At 41.2% G+C, this 24,480-nt stretch overlaps 2 protein-coding genes across 4 annotated transcripts in view; both read right to left on the reverse strand.

Moving 5' to 3' along the window:
* FGF18 (fibroblast growth factor 18) overlaps positions 1 to 7,790 on the reverse strand; it is a 41,285-nt gene extending 33,495 nt beyond the window's left edge. Inside the window, exon 1 of the mRNA XM_004428524.3 lies at positions 95 to 7,790. Within this exon, the coding sequence (XP_004428581.1) occupies positions 95 to 126 (32 nt within the window). The 5' untranslated portion in view covers positions 127 to 7,790. The remainder of the gene's footprint in view (positions 1 to 94) is intronic.
* A 163-nt stretch (positions 7,791 to 7,953) lies between these two features.
* Positions 7,954 to 23,881, reverse strand: NPM1 (nucleophosmin 1). Of its 3 annotated transcripts, none has more exons than XM_087429432.1 (11): positions 23,715 to 23,881; positions 21,519 to 21,598; positions 20,796 to 20,915; positions 20,356 to 20,449; positions 19,896 to 20,002; positions 19,759 to 19,796; positions 15,618 to 15,666; positions 15,171 to 15,254; positions 14,131 to 14,232; positions 11,687 to 11,761; positions 7,954 to 8,310 (listed from the first exon to the last, which is right to left on the reverse strand). In XM_087429432.1, exons 1-11 carry the CDS (start codon positions 23,770 to 23,772, stop codon positions 8,272 to 8,274), a joined length of 846 nt encoding a protein of 281 aa, XP_087285558.1. In that variant the 5' UTR covers positions 23,773 to 23,881; the 3' UTR covers positions 7,954 to 8,271. The 3 variants fall into 3 exon arrangements, with proteins under 3 accessions (XP_087285558.1, XP_014641594.1, XP_004428585.1); XM_014786108.2 differs by having other exon boundaries at positions 15,618 to 15,675; positions 19,729 to 19,796; XM_004428528.2 differs by lacking the exons at positions 7,954 to 8,310; positions 11,687 to 11,761 and adding an exon at positions 12,713 to 13,059 and having other exon boundaries at positions 15,618 to 15,675; positions 19,729 to 19,796.
* Positions 23,882 to 24,480: the final 599 nt, after the last annotated feature.

Raw genomic sequence — 24,480 nt, forward strand, 5'->3', positions numbered from 1 at the left:
GAAAGTCAGACGAACAGCCGGTCGGGCAGACAGAGCCACAGGCACACGGACAGACGGCCAGGCAGGGTGGGCAGTCCCGCGCGCGGGCGCTTACAGGCAAGTGCAGGCGGAGGGCGCTGAATACATCGCTGGGCGGGGGGGAGGCGGCGGCTCCTAGCCCAGCCTGCACATGTCCGCTTCGCGCGGCCGGGACCGGGCGCCTCCGCCGCCGCCGCCGCCGCCGCCGCCGCTGCTGCTGCTCCCTCCTCGCCGGCTGCTGCTGCTGCTGCAGACTCTGCTGCTCCGGGGCGCTCCGCGGCGCGCCCTGCGGCATCAGCGCCCCGCGCGGCTCCTCCCGAGCGCTGCGCCCTCCGGGCTGGCGCGGGGGCTGCGGGGCGGCCGCCGCTGTGCAGGAAGCACCCGGCCCGTGCGGGGAAGCTTGCTCACTGCTGGCAGGCCGTCCGTCCGGGCGGCCGCGGGAGGCTGGCTGCCCAGATCACTCCGGGGGCAACATGCGCGGCGGGGCTGGAAGCTGGAGCGCGGTCTCCGACCGGGGCGCGGGGCTGGGTCGGGCCAGCGGTCAGCGCTCCGGAGCCGGGGAGCGCGGCTGCAGCACGAACACGTCACGGCCGCTCCGTCTGGGCGCCCGCCGGCTCATGTCTCCTCCTCCGCGTCTCTCCGGCCGTGCGCATCGCCGCCTCCCACCACTGGCGGCGGCCGGGGCGTTTTCTACGCGCGGGCGGCGAGGGGGCGGGGGGCCGGGGGCGGGCCCGGGCCCGAGCCGGCACAATGAGGATGCGGGGCCCGGGGGCTCCCCCCTCGGGGCGCGGCCGGACAGGCGCTCAGCTCGCCAGGGTGCGCCGCGCCCACATCAAAGGCGGCCCTGCCTGCTTGCCTGCCTGCCGCGGCCTCTCCACTGCCTCCTCCTCCTTCTCCTGCCGGCTCCGAGTTGGAGGGAGGCGCTCAGACTCTCGGCGATGGGACCGGCAGCTCCGAAGGGACAGAGCCCGCGAGGCTGGAGCTGGTGAGCGCTGGAAGTCGTCGGAGCTCTGCGCCCGGGCGCAGTGACCCGCGCCGCGGCGCAAACGCTGCCCGAATTGGGCAGGCGGCCGTGTCCAAGAATGCAGTTAGGTGCAGAACGTCCTCACTCGCCCACATTCGCTACTCACACTCACTCACACACACACCAGCGCTTGAGTGGGGAGCGAGGAGGGGGCGGGTCAGGCCCAGCCCCGGGGTGGCTCCACTTAAGGGGGGTCACTTTTACCCGCCCTGTGAGTCCACGGAGGACAGGGGCCCTCTCGGGCGGCTGGCGATTCTGAGCCTGCTTCCAATCTCTCCGTCCCTGCCGTTAAGGGGGAGGAGGTCTCCAGGGCGTCTCTTACCAACCCCTCTGGGGCTCCCGCGTCGGTTCTTGAGATCCCAGCTGGGCTCTCCGGTAAGCGAGCTAGCTTTGGAAACGCACGGCTACCACCTAGCGGCCCCGAGGCTTCCCTGCAATCCCAGCCCTGGCGGGCTACAGGCCCGGGTGGAACCAGGACTCTGGTCAGCGACCACTCTAGGCTCTTTCCCGGCCTCCTGGCTGAGGTTTGCTTCCCTTTGGATACTAAGCAATTTGACTCCTTTAACCAGGACCCCTCTGAGAACACCTCTTCTCACTGCCTCTGCCCCTTCAGAGTCGTCACTCCTGTCCTTCCCACCAGTCTCAAAACGTAGGTGGTTCTTATCAGACACAACTGCCTCACTCTGTCTAGAGCCAACAGCCAGGCTCTGCTTTGGCCTGATGCTACAGGAAACAGGTCATAGTGGGAAAGAAACTGGAGAACAAGCTCGGAAAGCATAACTCAGGAATCCAGACTATCTGGTTAAAAACCTCCTTGTGTCATTGGCTGTGGTTGATATTCCCATTTCACTAGACCGTAAACTGAGGTAGGTGCTGTCAAAACACTGCTATTTCCTAGAGTCATGGAACAAGAAATATCAACAATTGTTCCATGTATCAGGCCTCTCTGCAAGCTATTTTAAGTCCCCTTTCACAGCTGAGGCTATCTTAAACAGATAGCCTTTTTCAGCACTGGACACAAGTGCAGAAAATCTTTTCAAAACTAGGTGCTGAGTGATGGGGAAAGTTGTGTGAAGCACTGGGCTGGATCTACTGAAGACATTCTCATTGCCAGAACTGGTCTTGCAGTAATTGCTAAGTCCCAAGTCCTGGAGAAAATGATAGGATGCAATGACCAACCACAAGGAGAGATAGACAGAAATGCTCCCACCGGGGCCTGATTCATGGCCACCATCCTTCATCTTGCTTTACAGGAAGACCTCTGAAAGACCAGTCAAGAGGTGGTTTTCGCATACCACCTGCTGAAGTGGGGTGTTTTAAGTATCTCCTGGCTGAGTCATACTTCCAGTTTTCTATACTATTACTGTTTTCTATTACTTTTGAATGGAATGGGTATATAACTATGTTCTATCTAAAATGCTTGCAATTTTTTTCAATGCTCAGATAAAGTGTATCTGTCAATTTCACACATAAGACTATCACCCAAATAAGATTGACCAAAAAATCCAGTCAAGAGAACAGTTCTGAGTAAAAGCATAAACTCAAGAGTTAGAGGTCCTGGATTTGAATATTGTCTCCAACGTTTACTTATAAATTCCAGTTAACAGTCTGAGACTCTGCTTCCTCATCTACAAACCATGACTGTGAACATGAACAATTCGGAGTTGTTGTGAGTTACTGAATGAGATCAGAGTCTGGCACACAAAGAAGGCTCCAGAGGTTTTAGCTGTTGTTAATAATCCTAATTATGGTTTCCAGGTTAATTTTCACATTATTTTTTTCTTTAATTTCATGAAGTAGGAAGTAGGATCATTCTCAATTTACAGTTGAAGAGGTGTCTAACCAGAATCTGTCTTTTGACTCCAAGCCCAATCATTTTACCCTTCTTCCCATCATTCATACCTTCAAACCTAGTTTTCACATACCTATTCACCATACACATGAATCTTGAGTTCTTCCTAGCTAAATGTGACATGTTCATATAGCACTTAATATGTGCCACTAATTTGGTAGCCACTTCTCATCAATTCATTTATTATTTATTCAGATTGCACTGTTGTCAGGCCCTGGGTGAAGACAAGGTCCTTGCTCTAAAAAAGCACTTCACTTCTAGGGAAGATGGGCAGTAAGCCACAAGATAAATTCTAGCTTGCTATCAGTGCTTTGAAGGAAATCAGTGGGATAGAGAATACTTAGGCTGAGACCCAAAGGTAGGAGAGCCAGCCATCAAGAGGAATATTCCAGGCAAAAGATGTCAAGTCCCTGCAAGTTGAAAAGACTGCTAGGTGACAGACAGGGTTAGCCAGGGGGAAGGAGGCAAGAGATGAGGGTGAGAACAGGCAAATGCTTGATCATGCCTTGTAGGCCCTCAGAGCCCCATAGGCAGCCATCAAAGACCTTGTTTTTTAAAGGGACTATTTATGTACAATTTTTAAATCTATTTTAAGTGTGTTCAGCATTTGACAAATGTTTATACTTATGTAAACACCTCTTTCTCAGGCAACCTCCCCACACCCATCGTTGGTCCCATGTTACCATTATCTGCTGGCACCGGATTCTAGTTTCACATAAACAGAAGCATACAGTACACTCTTGTGTCTGGCTTATTTTTGCTCAGCATTTTTTGAGATTCATCCTCATCTGTTGTTGCTTTTATCAGTAGTTGTTCCTTTTTATTGCCAAGTAGTACTCAATAGTGTGGATATACCAATTTGTTTGGCAATTTATCTATCAAAGGCTCTGCAACGTTGCTTTTATCAGTAGTTGTTCCTTTTTATTGCCAAGTAGTACTCAATAGTGTGGATATACCAATTTGTTTGGCAATTTATCTATCAAAGGCTCTGCAACTAAGGGTCCAAATCCAGTGTTTTTAAAAAGCTTAGTGCAGGTGATAAGTAAAGAATGAATTGGAATGGTGCGACAGTGGCAGTAAGGCAGCCAATGACAAGGTGGTTACCATTCCAGGCAAAAGTACGGCAGTTTGGGGTAGGTAGCTGTGTGCTAGTTTGGTGTTGGGAGTCAGACACATTCAATTCCCAGCTCTAGGCTAGTAAACTGGCAATTTTCTGAGCAGAGTCTCATCTCTAAAATACCTAGCTGTCTTAAAGGGAGTTGAGAATGTATGCTGACTGCTAGCCCAATGGAATGTAAGCCTTGCAGGGCAGTTAACTGTTTTGCTTACTGCACTTAGAACTTTGGGGCATAGTATGTATTTAAATGTTTAAATTCTTCCTATCTCATTTTCACGTGGAAGTAAACTAACAGCACCACAATCAGACACTTGTTTTCCATCTCGCTCCAATCTTAAGCTTCACAAAATTCAGGGAGTCTGTAGAATACAAACATTTTGGAGACAAAGATAAGAGAAGCTCCAGCCTAAGAACACGGGACAAGCACAGCCTCGAGCCTTCAATAGGATCAAGTAATTTAATAAGAAAAGTAGATCCTTAACACAGATGAGGCTAAAATTTTCTCAAAACCAGCTCTTGGAACTTTCTCGGCACTAAATCACTTCTGCTGCCAAGCTCATGAGTCAGGGAGCAAGTGGCACTTTGGTAACAACTGACTGGAAGGTAGTTTAAGACTTTCTGAAATGACTTTGGAGCCCAGACCGATACCTGTGATTAATAAGCTCAGTATACATTTGTGATTCTCAACCTTTTTTCCTGAACAATTTCAAACAAGAGCTCCACACCCTAGACAATGTTTATCTCCTCTTGTTAAGCTAGTAGTTGTCAAACCATGTCTGCAAACTTTGACATACCACTATAAACCTCATTCTATTACTACCCATCACTTGCATGATCCAGTTTAGACAACCTGATCTGCTCTCCCCAAATGGCCTTATTAACCTAGTTTGGTTGAGGCCAAAGGTAACAGCTCTGTAGAGTTCTTATCCATGATCTAACCTTACATGATTATTTGTCAAGTGAAGAGAAGCTTCCTTCAGTCAGCCAACAAGTGCATCTCTGCCCTCCAAACGCTCTTACAAAATAATTTTCCCCTTGCTTTTTCAAAGTGTCTGATCTGATCATCCATAAGTTAAGTCAGCTAAATAATAACGTACTATTAACAAGCACCACTCCCACCCAGACTGTGGTCTCTCGATGCCATTCGTTTTTTAAAAGAAACTAGAGCTCCTTGGAGAAATGGATCATTCCAGGTCTGAGAAACAAAATCAACAAGATGAACCTGGAACATTTTTTGTCACACTAAAAAGCAAGAAGCTTGGTATCAAAGACTACTAGAGTCTGTGACGGTAGCAGCAAGCTTGAAAGGGATTCCACTGGCCAAAAGATAAAAGTGTTCTAAATACAAATACATAAAAATCTGAATTCAGGATACTTAATCCAGGATACTTAACTCCTAGTCACTAGTCACTTTCACAGGTGCTAGGACATCAAGTCATTCTGAAAATCGGCAAATAAAAAGAAAAAAACAAGGAAAAAAACATTAAAAATATTTATTTTTTCAGTTAGGTACAAATAGAGGCAATAAAAGTCAGGATTTTAAAGAAAATGGCTGCAGGATAACAAATGGTACTGCTAAGGACTAAGCCATTAAGAAATTCATATTCAGCGTGACGGTTTAATGAAGGAAAATACAATTATTCCATCAGCAAGTACTTAAAACAGGCAAACTCCAGACCCACCTAAACCAGCTATTATTCCTAGTAAATGTTCTAAATTCCCAGTATTAAGGAGAATAAACCAGCGTCTCTTACAGCTTCCTCTACTATAAATCAAGAGTAGTACTAGGAACAAAGGAGAGGCAAGAATGTTTTTTCCTTATTGGTCTTAGGAGTAGCAGTTCAATTTTCAGATTACCATCATACCACCATCTTTAGTTGGCTGACGTCTAATAACTAGCACTATTTGTGACTAAAGTGACACAGGGAAATCCTTAATTTCTGCCCTTCCAAATAACAAGCCCTATCTGGAACCTTTTCAAAGATGGATCTGATTAGCTTTAGCGAGAGAGAATAGGACAACCACTACGGCCAACCGCTTTCCCTCAGAATGGTGAGAAGTCCTTTTGGGTTTCCTGCTCATAAAAGTGCCCATCAGCTAAACCAAAGTAAGGTTTAACTTCTACACAAAGCAACACAAACACTAAAAATTTCAGACCTACATTCTGGTTAAGACATTATACTACAAGTATCTTTCTACTTCTGAACATGTTAACTGATAATTACCTACCATACTCATCTCACACACTGTAATGTGAAACACTATCTAGGGAAGGAATGACCCAACTTTAAGGTAGTTCTCTATGGCACTATTTGACCACTAACTTTATATCAACATGTAGGTTGGGTAAGTGTTTTATTTGGGATTGTCCTATCACTTTAAAGTAGATCATCTTTTAAACCTGAAGTATATAAACATCCTTTAAAGTGGAGGTACTTTCCAATGAAACAACACTGAAGATTTACCATCTCCTATGAGCCTCCATTAAAATAAAGGTATAAAAAGAGAGAAGCTACAAAGACAGAGATGTCCTGGAGAGAGGAAACTGAATTACTCGGTGAAGAAAACCACAACCTAAAGTAAATGACCAGAAGAGTCACCGACACCTGGAAACTGGGATCATATAAAACAGAACTGCACCAACCTTTTCCCCCCACTCTCCAAAATGAGATTACTTGGGAAAAGCACCCTAGAGATGAAAAGGCTAACATCTGCAGATCCCCCAAAGTATCTGGAACTATAGCCCAGTCAACAAGTGCCACCCCCCTAATCAATATAAAAGGTAAAATAAACAGGCTGAGAAGGGGCAAAAAGCAAAATGAATAAACAATGCATGGGATAACAGAAGCTTCTTCAGACTTTAGATACTACATCCCCAAAGAACCAAGGAAGAGCGCATCTGCAAGTTAAAAAAATAAAACCAACATAAATTTGGAGACAGAAAATCTCTCTCCTAGAGTTTAAACAAAAAGGAATGAGGAAAAACATCCAAAAGAAATCAAACAGAAGACCTAAGAATGAATGGAAGTTAAGTAGGAAGACTGAAATCTCCCAAGAAAATGGCCCAGAATTGAAGAATAGTCTCTGGAGAACAGACCCACAGTCCACTAAGGGCCCAGAACAAGACTACAAGACACATTCTAAAATTTCAGCAATAAGGCAATCTTACTTAGCCCTCAGAAAAACCAGGCATATACAAAAGAATACATGAAAATGACAAGACTAGGCTAAGAAAGAAGGTATACATTTAAAATTCTGAGAAAACGATTCAACCTAAAAGGAAGCATTGAGTGTTATGTCAAAAGTTAAAACATTTTCAGATATACAAGGACTCAGAAAATACTTCCCCCATCTATTAGGAAACTACTGGAAAATATACTACAGCAAAACATGAGTAAGAATAGGAATCTAAACCCAACCGTCATACAATTGAATCCTGGTAAAACAGATCAAGGGGTTCTAAGGAGTAGCCCCTGAATGTCTTCATGTAACCAGCACAAGCAATAAATTAATTTTTCTCACATGGATCTAAAAGGTATTGTGTAGTATTTGGGGCAGATTGAGAAAATAGTCACAGAAATCATTTTCTGTTCTGGGTGAGATTAAGAACCATGGTTAAAAAAGGCTGCTACAGGCTGTTTAACATGTCAGATTTTCTTTGGGAGTGAAAAGGCTAGGATAGGTGGATAGGAGGGTCTGATGGAACATTTTGGAAATACGTTTGCATGGTTATAATTACTATCAGGAGGTAAGCAGGTCTAAGCACTAAATCCTCACAATGAAAAATAGATTGGTTAACTCTGGGAAGCAGAACCTTTTCAAGGAGTAGGGCAGGGACTGTTTCTCATGCAATTTTGGGATACTATTTGACCCTTTTAACTATGTACATTCATTTCTTTGACAAAACATAAAGATGGTAAATAACAGAAAGAGAAACAGTGCTACTTTATTAAAATACTGAGTTTATTTCACATGTATATTTTTGTCTCCCCACCATTTCCATTTGTCTGACCACCACTACTACTATGTCCTATCATAACATTCCATACATACTTAAAACCAAGCAAAGGGTGGAGTTCCATCTTTAAAAACTAAACAGGCATTTTGGACAACACATTCTTGGCAATGGAACCTGGACAACATTTATCAGACACGGTAGGGAAAGTTCTCACTCTGCATTATAAAAAGGACAGCGAGATATCAACTGTTACAGAAATGAAATAAGACGGAAAATTTTAACAAACTGTTTAAACTATTTTCTTAAAGAGACTTCCTCCACTGCCAGAGATCTTGAATAGCCTGGGAAAAAAAAAAAGAAATGTGGTTAAAGAACCACAGCACTTCACAAACACCAATCAATTAAGCCACGTCTCTGTGTACAGTTCAACATATCTATTTTTCAGTCTACCGCCATAAAGGTTCACTCTAGATAATTAAGAAATCATTTCAAGGAAACATACTCAAACATAATTTAATTTCAAGTACTTCAAATTCAGACACAAAATAATGTGATTCTTTGTAAGCAAAGTCAATTATACTAATACACATTTAACAGCTTAGGTATCTTTAGTTAAGGAAATCAAGAGGAAAGATAGAGACCAGTTTAGCCAATGTTGCCTCAATGTCATCTGCTTTAGGGCTGCCAGATTTAACAAATGAAAACACAGAAGTAAAATATATTTACTTCTAAGCCTATGCATGTGTACATGGGACACACAATAATAAATTCATCTTCCATGACATAGCTTGCTTTTCCATTCTTGAAATCTCCTAATGATTTAAAACATTGTCTACTGACAAAAAAAAAAGAGCATCGCCCAAAACTTCTGTCCTCCTTCAACATGAGGATTCTACTTGTTCTTATGTTGATATTTAGTAACATCCACGTAAAGTATCAATTCTTTAGATGAAAAATCCATTTCAAATGATAGTCATAAGTACAGTATTATCTACTTCAAGCTGGCATTTCTTTTCCTATTCATAAATACTGTTCTTTTAAGAACAGTCTTGATGTTTTTGTCACCTCTTTGAAGGTTTCAACAAGTTCCTTTAAACCAACGGAGTACTTCAATGAGTTTGCTCTTCTTTAAATTTACATAATCCTACTGCTAAAGAGATATTTAAAACTATGAACAAGAAGTAGGTAGGTTTTACTCAACGGATTATTAAAAATGTCACAAAGAACTTTTAGGGCCTTTTCTTCAAAAGTATGATTTCAGCGCTTCAAATATATAGGATTCTCTCAGCTACTGTTAACACACAGCCCTTGGGTTTCAAATGGAAGGGAACTGAACACCAAATGTCAACAAATATCACAAAAATCCTCTCTAATCATTCAGTTCAACATAATCGCTAAAGAACCATTTTATGACACTCCAATGCCGAAAGAAACATCAGATGCTGCTTGACCAGTATCAGTACATGAGGACAGCACATGTCTTCTGTAGAATCATTCACGTTCCTTCAACTCTGAATAAACATTGTTTGCACTTTTGCACAAACATTCACCAAAACTTGTATCTGAAGTCTCTCCACAAAAAGCAGTACAATTTTTTTCATTAACTCTTAATTCTAGTTTCTGCAAAAATTTGCTATTATTTCTCAAATCCCATCTGGAAGAGATTTTACTAGCCAAATCCTCACAAGCAACTGTTTCACAAGAAACTGTTTCACAAGAAAAATTGCAATGGGAAACTTTTTCATACACTGTGATTACTTGCATCTATAGCTATGCCATATTCACAAGAAAAATTGCAATGGGAAACTTTTTCATACACTGTGATTACTTGCATCTATAGCTATGCCATAAAAACCTGAGGCATTCAGAGTTTTGTTAATCTCTAACAGTAAATTGAACTATTACATTTTTTATTATTGCAGAAATTTCATCCTGGCACTTGAAAATATGCTTTCAGTTTTGGAGTCAAAATACTTCTGACAGTAATGAGTTTGTTTTTTTTGTTTTATTTTTTGGTGAGGAAGATTAGCCCTGAGCTAACATCTGTTGCCAATCATTTTGCTGAGGAAGACTGGCCCTGGGCTAACACCTGTGCCCATCTTCCTCTACCTTGTACGGGACACCGCCACAGCATGGCTTGAGTAAGTGGTGCTGCACCCGGGATCCGAAGCTGGAAACCCCAGGCCACCAGAGCGGAGCACGCAAACTTAACCACTATACCACCAGGCCAGCCCACGACAGCAGTGAGTTTGAGGTCAGTCATTTCAGCTGCAAGACTAATGTTATAGTACTGAGTGGAAGGCCCTTTCAACTTTGGCTGTTATTACTTTATCTGAATTTTTCTTTATCAAAAATTTTATTTTGGGGGCCGGCCTGGTAGCATAAGCAGTTAAGTGCGCCCACTCTGCTGTGGCGGCCCGGGGTCCGCAGGTTCGGATCCCGGGCACGCACCAACGTGCTACTTGTCAGGCCATGCTGTGGCAGGCTCCCCATATAAAATGGAGGAAAATGGGCATGGATGTTAGCCCAGGGCCAGTCTTCCTCAGCAAAAAGAGGAGGGTTGGCAGATGTTAGCTCAGGGCCAATCTTCCTCAAAAAAAAAAAAAAAATTTTATTTTGTCACTTTCTTTGGTACTAGTTGAAGAAATCATATATCTCTTACGCTTACCATTAGTACATGCTGGTTTATATCTGACTTGCCACTATTTTCAATATTGAATTAACTGCATACTGCAGAGTTTCAAAACAACTTTTACATTTAATAAATGTCAACTATTCAGAAAATTCACATAATTTACACTTGCAGTTGGGGGTTCAAATATACACAAAAACAAAAGTAGCAACCAAAAGAATTGAAAAGATTCAATTTGATCATCTCAAGGCCACGTCAATCAAGGGTAAACACAACTGTCAACAGTGTTGAACCACTCAAAGGATTTCAAACCTAAGAATAGTACTGCCATATAAGTGATTTAAGTACTAAATACTGTGGCAGAAAAATAGCTGACAAATTTCTTAATTCATTGTAAAAAGCTGAATATAGGAGATTTAGGAAGTCCTGACAAAAACCATTAAACACAAGATATATCCTGTATACACATGACGTCTAGCAACCTTATGTAGCTGCTTTTACATTTCCTTTACAGCCTGAGTCAACAACTGTAAACAAGACAGTAAAAAAATAAGTGTGTGAATTTCCCTCTATTGACAAAATATCTTCACATGTAAGAAATACAAAATCTAACAGCTGACTCAAGTTAATCTATTAACTACAATTTGGCTTCTTGCTTCCAGATTTTACACTTTACGTTGATTTCAGCAAAATGTGTTTCCCATAAGATCTATGGAGAAAATGGTTCTCTCTGCCAACTCAAAAGAAAGCAAAGACCAGACTGCCCCAAGTAGCCAAATGGGGCAGAGCAAAGAAAACCACAGCTCATTTCCTTAGCCAACACAAAACCAAAAGTAAAACTGAGTTCAGTAACCAAGAAAGAATTTACCAACTATATAAAAGCTGGGGAAAATGTACTAAAAAAGTCATCTTCTCAGTCTCCTCCAACTAAATTCTTAAGAGTTTCCATGTATTTAATCTGAAGTATTGTCTGTGGTTAGGAACCTTTTAAAGGAAGCCAACACTTAGAGAGACTAAAAGAAGAATCATAATAAATCACAATAACAATTTTTGACTTTTGTCATGTCTCCAGAAAATTCAGTTACCTCCTGGTCAGTCATCCGGAAGCAATTCTTCACATAATTGATGAACTTGGCCTCCACTTTGGGAAGAGAACCACCCTATTGAGACAAAAGCATTATTAAAGGTAAGTATAAAAACACTGTTTTTGAGGCAGATATCATTTTGAAATGCCTCAAAGATTTGCAGACTATAACATGGATCATTGGTTCACACCTTGTCTCTTCAACTCTTTCATTTTAATACTGAAAGTCTCTTTAGGCCCAGAAAGACCTATTGACCAACATATTAGTACCTTGGTCTTGCATAGTACTACCATACTTATAGGTCTGTCAAAGTTTCAAATTCTCCACAGCCTCTTGAAAAATACAAGTATAAGCTAGAATTGAGATTCTTCAGGCACTCAAATATGTCAACTTGACTGCTACTGTATTATCAAAGTCAGTTTTATCACCACCCTCTACCCCCAGAACCCAATACAAAACAAATGTATACCCCTTTTGAGTACCATATATATAAGTGACCCAAATTGTTAAAAGATGAATTGATACATACTAAGAACCTAGGTCCAGCGCAATGCTAACTTGGGAGTCAATTCAGGCAGTATATGAAGGCAAATGGGGGGAAAAATTAGTTATTACATTTCACTAATCTCTAAAATTTGGCATTACCTTCAATTATGGACAGAGGGAAGAAACCACAATAGTATTGCACCAAATTATTTTCAAAATATTTCATCACCAAATATTTTCAAAGCATTAAATTATTGGAAATACACTCAAACATTTATATTTACCACACTTTGGAATTATCTTATATAATGTACTAGGTATATCACTTGTGTTTCTTATTTGGTAACTAAATTTTGATTTTCTTTGTAACCTGAATCTTTTATGCATTTTTAAAAAGATCAAGGCGGCTTCACAAATGCCAGAAGGACCATGGCACAAAATACGTTACGAATCAGGTATAGTATAAGATACTTAATTGCAGCTAACACCTAGAAAACAAACCTCGCTATAATTTCCAGTTTTAAATTACTGTCACATACATTCTTATTTGATTCATTCAAATATTTATTGAGCAGCTAGGGAGATACAAAGGTGATTAAAACATGATCAGAGGTGAGGCAAATGCACAAGTTAGAGAAAGCAAAGTTTAAGGTTCACTGAACCACAGCAGTCAAAAGAAAGTGCTTTAGGAGATCAAGTGAGATTGCTTCCAGCCTGGAAGGGGGCATGAGTGGGTGGCAAATCAGGAAAGGGGATTGAGATTAAAATAGAAGACTTCAGTCTGGATTGTTGATGATACTCAGTATGGACTATATTTGTCTCTCCTTTTCCTCTCTCCCCATCTTTGGGCTTAATTTACCAGTAGTGCCCAGGATTGTTCAATGCGCCTGCAATTAAACCAAGGAGATAGGACCATATTAAAATGGGGGGGAGGGGTATCTAAAAGATGTCATATTTTAGCACTGTATGCAAGGAATAAAAATCAAGAAAGCAGTGATACCAGGAAGGCTAAAAGGTTTACAGCAGTACTAAAGCAAAAATCAAGAAATACATTCTGGTTCTAAAACGTTATTTTTCCAATTGACTCATCAATACACAAGGAAAGGAAACCTACTGAAGCCATGTAGAACCTAGAAAGTACAAGAAAAACATGGGGAAAGAAGTCAGCAACTTTTCCTCACCATTCCACACTTATTCTCAATAACTGGAGTCTAAAAGTAGTATTCATGGAAATAAAGCTTCTCTCAAATGTGTTAAGACATGTAAACCCATTATTCCAAGAGTCCCGAGTTCACTCAAGTTTAGTTTAGTCCCCAATTCAAGTAAATAGCAAGACAAGAGCTAATCCCCTTCTCACGTTTCCACTATTTGTAACAAAAGGAGACTAAATGTAAGCCTATTAGTCACTCAAAAATTCAAGATATTACCACATGTCTTGACTGGTGACACCTTGGTGTCAAAAGGCAAATAGAAGTGATTCAATTTGTTGGAAAATATTTTTGACTAGAGTCAATCATGAGAAATTTTTTTTTAAACTATAACATCAACCAGTCTCTACTTTTCCAGCCATTTGCAATTTTATAAAAGACTCATACGCCCTCTGCTGGTTCTGCAGCATTTTACAACCAGAAGAACAAGCAAAGTGTTCTCCCTGATCTCATTTTAACATTTAAGGTCAGAAGGTTATCTTAACAACCAACTCACTTGTATTTCTTTTATAATGGAAAACAAGCATATGTAATTTCAAATACGTAAAAAAAAATCACCACAGAGATTACAAATGAATGTTAAGTAACTAGTAATCCATTTTTGAAAAAACTTCGCAACACAAAAGGGGCAAGTATATTAAGGATAAAAAAATAAGGAAGAGTCCTGTTCCAAATCCCCGGAAAAGTATAATTTGAGGGAGGGGGGAACTAAACCTATCTAGTTCCTTTAAGAAAGATAATTTTACTCACTTTTTCTATACTTGCTTGCATTTTTGCTTTAATGTCTTCTACAGAACTAGGTCCTTTTGGTGTTTTAGGAGTTTTTTCCTGTTTTTTGAAGGATTCTTGACCCTGGGGGGGAAAAAAAGTTGAATTTCAAAAGGTCAGAAGAGTACAGCTCTTAAAAAACTCATCCTGGGGCGGGCCTGGTGGCACAGTGATTAAGTTTGGCACACTCCACTTCTGCGGCCTGGGGTTCAGGGGTTCGGATCCCGGGTGCCAACCTACACCACTCATCAAAGCCATGCTGTGGTGGCCACCACATACAAAAACAGAGGAAGACTGGCACAGATGTTAGCTCAGGGCCAATCTTCCTCACCAAACAAACAAAAAGAAACCCAACCCATCCCACCTAGATTTTCTCAATAAATAAAATTCTTACAATCCTTCTTTGTAAAAACAAGTATACAACCAGAGTTGAGTTACTGTATCATAAATGAATTCATGTCTGAACAATAATTTTTTGCTCTTAAAATCATTCCTTAAGAAAGGAATAGGAATAGTTGGAGCCTTTATATTCAATACCAGGTAAGTTCTACACTTAAAGTATACCATCAAAAATGAAACCAGAAGGCCCCCAAAAAAAGAGGCAATAAAATCAACGCAGCTTGACTGATGCCTGGGGCCCATGCAAAGCCCCACTGCAAATGATAATCTCCAAGCCCAGGTACTGGGGTTCTTTTAAGCTCCCTACTTGGTTCTAATATGCAGCCAGGGTTGAGAAACTGCACTATGTGATAAATATACCTCTCAACAAGTAAGATCCCTTATAGGAGACAACTGTTAATATCACAATAAAAATCTATTAGCTTTCTCCCCCACTAGAAAGCCAGCAGCCATATATATCAATGATTACCAACAAGCACATTTTAGCTCTTCAGATACCAGTTACAGGTGTTCTCCAAAGGACTATCAAATTTCAGACAGACTAGATTCTTCCACAGTAGAACCTTTAACTTTTCTAACTACTTCAATGAAGCCTGTATTTGTGTGTTTATGTTGCCACTTACTTTTGATCTTGGTGTTGATGGTTTGGAGTCTTTTCCATTCTGGTTCGATTTTTGTGCATTTTTGGCTGGAGTATCTCGTATAGACTGCAATTAGAAATTAATCTTAATCAATGCCCCCCACATGACAATCAGTGAAAATAAATTGCCCCAAACCATGTAAGGAAAGCAGCAGTCAGGTTAAGGCGAAACAATCATTTTGACAAAAGGTTGCAAAAGGGCTAACAAAGAGGGAGAAGGCCACATGGATAAAGAAAATAGATCATTCCCCACTATTAGGAAAGTTTTCAGGACAGCCATACTCAGGACCAATTTTAAGTATTTAAGATCATCATCTCCACCCTAGCCAGCTTTCATTAACAATAAAACAAATAAATAGCACTAAAAAATTTCCATCATTTTCTGTTATTAGCTATCTCTGACAATCTTTCAGCATTGTATTCTACTTACTTTCTTTACTGGAGCTTTTTCTTCAGCTTCCTCCTCATCAAAATCATCATCATCATCACTACAATGAAATAAGTCATTATTACTGATTCAATGCACTCACAAACCCTAAAAGCCTATCAAGAAATTGGATGAACCCACAAGTTTAGTTGATCAAGACATTAAGAACTTTCAAACTTTAGGGGTTGACAAAAGAACTGAAAGTAGGAACTTAGAGATATCTGCACACTCATGTTCAATGCAGCATTATTCACAATTGCCAAGAGATGGAAGCAACCCAAATGTCCACCAACAGTTAAATGGATCACGAAAATGTCATATATAAATATAATGAAATAGTCTTAAAGGAAATTCTGTCACATGCTACACATGAATAAACTGAGGACATGCTAAGTGAAACAAGACAGTCACAAAAAGACAATACTGTATTATTCCACTTACATCAGGCATCTAAAGTCAAACTCTTTATAGAAACCAAAAGTAGATTGGTGGTTGCCAGGTGTTGAGGAGAGGTGAAAATGGGTCTTTTTTCTTCAATGGGTTTAGTTTCAGTACTACTAGACTAAAGAGTTTGAGATCTGTTACACAACAATGTGAATATGATTAACACTACTGAACAGTACGCTTGAAAAATGGTTAAGATGGTAAATACTGTTATGTTTTTTACAACTAAAAAGAATAAAAATTAAAAAATTAAAATTGAGGGGGAGGTAGTTGAAATAAATAAATAGAAACACAACCCATGTTCATGCATCAGTACATATAATACTGCTAAGGTGGCAACTCTCTCCAAATAATCTAGGGATTCAATACAATCTCTGAAAGAACCCCAGCTGGCTTCTCTGTAGACATCTATCCTAAAATTCTTATCGAAATTCAAGGAACCCAAAAACAATCTGGAAAAAGAACAAAGTTGGAGGGTTCACGCTTAGTGATTTCGAACAGAACTCTATAAAAATCAAAGTAACAGAAATCAAGACATTATTTTACTGGCATAAAGACACACACACATCAAGAGAATGGAACTGAAGAGTCCAGAAATAGACCTATATATTTATGGTAATTATTTTCCACAAGAGTGCCAAGACCATTCAATAGGGGAAAGAAGTCTGTAACAAATGGTGCTGGGACAGCTGGATATCCACATGTAAAATGAAGTTGGCCCTCACCTCTCATCATATACAAAAATAAATTCAAAACTAAACAAAAATCTAAATATAAGAGCTAAAACTGTAAAACTTTTACAAGATTTGGAAATGGTTTCTTAGGTTTGGCACCAAAAGCACAATCAACAAGAGATAAACCAGACGTGAAAATTAAACTGTTGTGCGAAGGACACCATCAAGAGATTAGAAAGACAACCCACACAATGGGAGAAAATATTTGCAAATCATATGTGATACGAGACTTGTTTCCAAAATAACATAAAAAAATTCTCACAACTCAGTAACAAAGACAAGTACAAGTACTGGTACAAGCTACAACATGGATGAAGCTTAAAAACATTGTGGTAAGTGAAAGAAACCAGTCACAAAAGAGCAGATATTGTATGACTCCATTTACATGCAACATCCAAACTAGGCAAATCTATACACAACAAAGTACATTAGTGGTTGACTAGAGCTGGGGAAGATGAGGGGTTATAGCATGGTTTCTTTCTGAGGTGCTGAAATGTTCTCAAATTGTGGCAACAGCTGCACAACTGTGCATATACTAAAAACCACAGAATTGTACACTTTAACGGGGTGAATTGGGGGGGATATCCAATCACTGTAGAAGCCCACAAAGTCTATACTAACAAACAGTAGAACCGGTTCATGTTTTAATTACTTCACAAACCAAATATTACATACTGACCAAAATGTTTCTTTTCCACACTTCATTTTTTTTTTGCTGAGGAAAACTGGCCCTGGGCCAACATCCATGCCCATCTTCCTCTGCTTTATATGAGATGCTGCCACAGCGTGGCTTTACAAGCAGTGTGTCAGTCCACACCCGGGATCCGAACCTGCGAACCCCGGGCTGCCGAAGCACAGCACACGCACTTAACCACTACGTCCGTCACCAGGCCGGCCCCCCATTTTCCACACTTTAAATATAAAACAGGAGGAGCTTCATCTATGCGAAACCAAAGAAACACCCATCTTCCCAAAACTGGGGCAGTAAAATTTACCGTGTTAACTAGAGCAAGCATTGTATAATATACATAAAGCCATATAAAAAATACAGTCTTTAAGTGATCTTTGAAAGTGTTTTTGTCAATTTTGGCCTTAGAACCCCATTCCTACATGTGCCTCCCCATACTAGAAACAAGATTACAATGATTTCTATAAAACCACTATTGTAACCAGTTTTATTAGGATATCCCCTAATAAAACAGGGAAAAGAGTATTTTTATGGAGGACCACACATTATATTAAGTTTCTAACTTTTAATGCACTAAATGGGTTTGTTTTTCTTGCTTACATCAATAGCAGTCAACTAACCCCACACCATACTTTCCATCCCCCAAACAGGACCTATCGATTTCTCTTTTATCTTGTGAGTTCCAATTCTTCTGGGACCATGGCTTATCATTTCCACATAATAACTATTTCAACTAACAAACCTTGAGGCATCTGACATTTTCACTGCCCCCTAACTAGTGCAATTTTCTACTAAGACTTGTTACCCTCAAGGTCTCCACTAACTGTCCCTACCGATGCATATGACAACCCTTTCTTTCCTTGTATGAAAACTTACTGATTTGGACCTTGACAAGATCTATACTTTTCATTCCTCCCTCACTACCTAATTTAAGACAACTTAGAGGAGACATAGACAACAAGAACACAAACTATCTTAGATTGTGAGTACATGAGGAATTACCCCCATTTTAACGACAGGAAATCTTCCAAAGCCCAAGCAGAATCAAGAGCCCAATCAGGTCCTACTCCAAAACCTTCCTGAAAGGGACTCTCTCTCCAAAGTCTCAGTGAATATGTTATCGGACATTCACTTGCAAATGTACACAAAGGTAACTCGAAATCACCAAAGACTAAATAAACTCAAGCCTAATTAAGCACCATCCATATTTCTCATTTCTGTTTTCTAAGCCCATTTCCCATTCTTCTCTTGGGGTGTATTATTTTAATTCTTACTAACGGTAAATCTTCTTAAAGTAATAAGTCAAACACCAATTATATTGAATTTGTTTATAAGTTTGACATGCAGGTAATTTTGAATTTTTTAAGCATTTAACTCTTTCAGCCTTTTCCTATTTTCTCCCTTTGCTGTCATGTTCAAAGGTCTTCCTTAAGAACTATCTGCTTGGCTAGTTGAGGTTACTGAAAACCTAACTTCCAGATCCGATCATTAATTAGTGCATGTTCTCACAGTCTTCCTTAGATTCTATTTTAATTTTGTTTTCAATAAATATATATAGACAAACTTAGGACTCAGGGACAATGTTGACAGGCAACTAAAAATTCAATGTACTAGAAGTTACTGACTTCTATTGTTGCATATACGAAAGACCAATTATGAATAGCATTTTATTTCATAGCATGCATTAACTTTAGCATAGCCTGACCTAGTTTAATAAACCCATCAAATCTTGTTTCCAACCAAATTTTAAATTCTCCATGAAAATCCTAGTCTCTTACAGGATCTTATTTTCTCAATAAGGACCAGAGAACCATGGGCCAAAATCCTTTGTGGGAAAAAAAATCCTCATGTGACAACTTACAAAATGAATGTAGCTGGAGCGATTTACAGTCTCCTTCCACCAAATCCACTTATCACAAGCTGTTCAGCATAAAATACACCAGACTTGTTAGGGTACAGGAATGTGTCCACTAAATCTTCCTCAGGAAAAAGGTACCTAGTCAAATCCATTTGGGAAGTGCTGCATACTCTATCCTTCTGAAAATCCGCAATGCACTATATTTTAAGGTTCACCGTCCCGATAATATCCTTTAACTCAGCTCATGTAACCCAAACTGACAAGCACTAACCATTTACCCTTTACTTAATTAAAACTACTATTTAATTCCACAGGATGACTTTGGTAAATAATTTTCCTAAAAGTTCCGCCCATGTAACTATGTCAAGTTTCTAAGAACATACTACTTACTCTTCATCATCATCTTCGTCATCATCTTCGTCATCATCATCTTCATCGGCAGCAAGTTTTACTTTTTTCTTGGGGAAAAAATATATGTATATATTCATGAGCAAGTGCTGATTCTAATCACCAAACTAACTCCAGAATAAGATATCTGTGGTAAATTACATCTATACCTGTGGAACCTTGCTACCACTTCCAGGGGCAGAACGCTTTCCAGATATACTAAGGAGTTTCACATCCTCCTCCTCTTCATCTTCTGACTCTGCATCTTCCTCCACAGCTAAGACAAAATTCTTTATTAGCCACTACTAAAACTCCACCAAGAAGCAAGAACTCAGAAAAAAGGGCACTGACAATATATAGTAATGAGTGTTTAAAAAGTGAGTCTACTAGGAAAATAGCAAATAGAAAAACAAATTTTCAAAAAAGGAATTTGGGGAGCTAATACTTATTACTAGGTTTTTAAATGCAAAACAAAAAAAAGGCTTTTCCAGTTATAAATTACTAGTTTCGCATGAGCCTATTATAAAGACACTAGTATTAGAACTAAGCATGCTTTATAAAGTCCAAAATGGGAACAAAGTAACTGCAGTAAAAAGAATAAACAGTACATAATACATAAAAATAACATACCTACTAAGTGCTGTCCACTAATATGCACAGGCCCTGAACCACACTTCAATCGTAAGACCACAGGTGGTGTTATTTCAAAGCCCCCAAGGGAAACCTAAAAAAGAGAAACTTTTATATCACCAAATATTGTAACGAAAATAAAAGGTTAAATGTTTGGCATAAACCTGTTCATAAGCTACAAATTATTTATGTAACAGGATTATAGGCAAACCTGTAAACCAAATGAACAAACCAATGAACCCATTTTTCCACCTCTGATAAACAAGCAGCAACCACCATGTTCAAGAGTTGATCATTTAACCCTAGTGACAGAAGATGCAGCTGTGACTACTGGAAGAACCAAACCTAATTCCCCTTTCTATCTCCTTGGTGTTACCTAAATGATACCTACCTTTAACGCAATAGAATTAGACCTTGACAAAAATCCAAAGTGTCCTTACCGTCGGCTGTACAGACATTTTCAAAGTTGCCAGTGTTACTTTAATTGGACTGCCTTCATAATTCATTGCCTCTGCTTCAACGATGTGCAATTCATCCTTTGCACCAGCCCCTAAACTGACCTGTGAACAGAAAAATAGTACTTCAACTTTTAAGTTGCCACTCTTTTACAATTCCCCCCCAAAATAAGTTTGTTTAAAAACAAAACTATAAACTTTTCATTATTACCACTGATGGAAAACTAATTTGAGCACAATGTTGTCTTCAACTTTTATTTGACCCTGCCCATCAATTTCTCATATTCAGTAAATCTGAACAAATGCATAAAAATGCATTTGATGACATAGTTGTATATGTCACCACCTATCCACAGTATGGATCACCTAACATTTATTGACCACCTACTACAAGTTGAGCAGTCTAGACACTAACAGAGGCTAGTCTCTGTGGGAGGGCACAAAAGATTTATCACTACCCTCAAGGGCTTTATAGTGGAACTGAGGCATCAAAGTATACAAATATGGAAAGCTGAACCAACAGTGTGACTGGACTTTACATAATTACCAAATGAGTGGTGAAAATGCCAGGTTTTCTATCAGAGGTGTATAATCAGGTATATACAACACTCAGTTATAAAAAATACTTAAGTATTAAGCCATACGAGGAGGAACTAAGAGACTGAAATGGACAAAGGTTAAGTAGTTTATTTTGAAAAGTTTAAGTACCGTTCTTAAAGATAACTGGTGCTCATTTTCATCATTATCCACCTTAAAGTGATAATCTTTGTCAGCCTTTAGTTCACAACCTGTAAATGAAGAAAAAAGCAACGATAACAGAGAAAAAAATAACAATGAAACTTCAGTGTGGGTAACTAAAAAAGTATTTGTGAACTAGTTTTTCACTATTGTGGCTACCAGAAGGCAAGGCAGAAGTATCTCTTTCTGGATCTCTTGAACACAAACATGTATAAACATCATATAACATCCACACAGGGCTTAGGGCTTTATAAATTCCACTTTCCCATTACACTATTTGATTCTCAACTACACTATTACCATTCTCAGACAGAAATAAGCTCAAAGATTTAGTAAATCTGTAACTGAAACAAGTATCTGAAACCAAATTGTACGATGTTGGTAAAATCCCACTGTTTAAAAAAGCTGAAATTACCTACCTCAACTCCCAAGAAAAGCAGCAAATTTAGAAATGAGAATGGTTACACAAATGCCTACATGAACAGTTTGTATTTACAACAGAAAAACTACAAATGTCAAAGACCTAAAACTTGTTAAGGGGCCAGCATTCCATCTTTCAAGTAACTGAAATGATGTACATTAAATCACATTCAAAAATTATGTTTAAAGAATAGATATATCCTAAAGATATTTCCAATAGAAACGGTTAACACAAAAATATTTGGGTGTAAATTGATCAGAAACCTCAGCTCTTCAAGATGCCTAGAATAAAAGCCTTAATGTATAGTGCATGTTACCTACTCCCACTCCACAAGTAAGAAAATTGTTTTAAATACCATCAGAATGAAACTTTAAACGATTCCATTCAATTGCCATCTAACAGTTACTGGTGCATATGTTTAAATGTTATCGCTCAATTAACAAATCTCAGCATGGTATATAAAGAAACAAAATAAATTTGGGGCAGGATTTGCGCTTACTTCCAAGCCTGACTGACACAAAGAAATGGCTTCAACAACCAAATTCACTGCGATTGAAAGCCAAACCAGGCCTCTCCTTAGTATGTCACTGTGTGCTGAGGAGGGGGAGAGATCTCAAAACCTTGGTATAGAATTACAAGTACAGTACCAGGTCTTATCGACCTAACTGAACTCTCGGCACATTTCTCATCTTTAAAAAAAAAAAAAAAAACTGTTTGCTCGATGCCACAAAGAAAACTGTCTCCATGGGCCTCTCCAAAAAAACAAAAAACCAATCCTTTATAACGCACCAGCTCTGGAGACAAGGGTCTTGGTTTAGATCTAGTCTCTATTTACCTACAAGTGCAACGTTCTTTAAATCACTTTAGTTCTCTGAGCATCAGTATCGTCATCTGCAAAGTGGCTACTCCATCCATCGCGGTAAGACAGAAAAATGGCTCTAGAAATGAGAACTACCATCATAGTACGCAAATGTTAAGCAATGAACAAAGACCTCCAGAATCCTGGCGCTACCAGCCACTTCACCTAACATTTCCCGCCCAACAGCCTCAACTAAAACCCAGGACCCCAGGCTCGGGGGTGACAGGACATCAGTGAGCCCCGGATGCAGCGCCCACACCCCCACCTTGCCCCAACCACGTGGCAACCACGTGCTCCCAGCGGTTGCGGCCTCCTCACGCCCGGCCGGGCCTCCCCTCCCCCGGTAACCAGCCGACGCACCCGGGCCGACTCTCGGCCCTAGAGCTCCTGACCCTGAGGCCTCAAGGCCGGAGGACAACGCCAGGCTGAAGTATCCTCTCCCCCGGAAAGGAGGCCCATGCTCACACGACGAGCCCACACGACCTCCTGCACCAAGCCGAGGCCCAGCACCGAAGACACCGGCGCGGAATCGGAAGCCTGCGAACTCACACACCCCTAAAAAGAAATCACGCTCCGGGCTCGACTGTGCGCCCTAGGCAACGCCGAACCCTCAGCCTGTCGGCTCCACCTTCCCCAAGGCCCTGGGCCTCGGACGCTCACGCCCCAGGCTTCAGGCCGCCCCTCCGTCCCACCCTTGGCGCGCAGGCTCTCCTGTCCTGGCTCCCCATCCCTCAGGCTGCAGGGCCCCGGCAGCTCGCGCCCCACTCCCCAGGCCTCCAGCCTGCCTGCCTTTCTCCACCGGCCCAGGCCTCAGAATTCCCGCCCCCCCCCCCACCTCAAAGCCACTAGGCCTGCTCGGCCTCGCTCCAGCCCCCCCAGCACTTACCGAAAAGATAGTTCTGGGGCCTCAGGGGGCTCATGTCCATGTCCATCGAATCTTCCATGGGGTGGTGGCACGCACTTCGGTGGGAGAGAAGGCGGACGGAGACAAACGACCACTGTTCCACAAAACAGCCGCGCAGGACGGAATCACACCAGGGAAAGGACGCGGGCTCCCTGCGCACATATATAGCATCTTGAAGCTCTCGCGAGAGCTGACCAAGTCCCGTCTCTGCGCGCGTGCTCGGGAGCCCCCCTCCCCGGACCGTCGCCTTCCCGCGCAAGCGCTCTTCAACATTACTCCCTTCTACCTCGCCCCCCACCTCCTCCAGGTACTTCGCGGGCTCCCACCGAGCACGCGCACTCGTACCCCGGCCCCACCCCCTCCGCCGCCGCCGCCGCCCGTGCGCACGCGTGCTTTCCCCTGGTAGCGCGCGCTCCCCCGCCTCCAAGCCTTCCACGTCTTCTCCAGCCCAGGCGCGCGGGCGTCGCGCCAAGAGCCTGCGCAGCCCACCCTGCAAAATGGCGACGGCAAGTTTTAGCTGTGTTAGGTGTGGGGGGCCAGCCAGTTAGAAGTGACCCAGAAAGCAGCTCGCTTCACCTTTCTCCATCCCTTCGTGCCTCGCAGACCTCCAAACAGGCATAACCACTTCAGGATTTTTGACTTGCCTAAAGGCCCGGGCTCAGGGTTGTATCCCCCAAGTTAAAAGCTTCAGGTGCCAGAGACAAGAGTGGACTACGGATTATTCTTTGTTGGCGAGAAAAGATGCAGC

This window comes from Ceratotherium simum, chromosome 4 (assembly GCF_057802395.1).
Source record: "Ceratotherium simum simum isolate JZ-2026a chromosome 4, ASM5780239v1, whole genome shotgun sequence".
Lineage (NCBI taxonomy): Eukaryota > Metazoa > Chordata > Mammalia > Perissodactyla > Rhinocerotidae > Ceratotherium > Ceratotherium simum.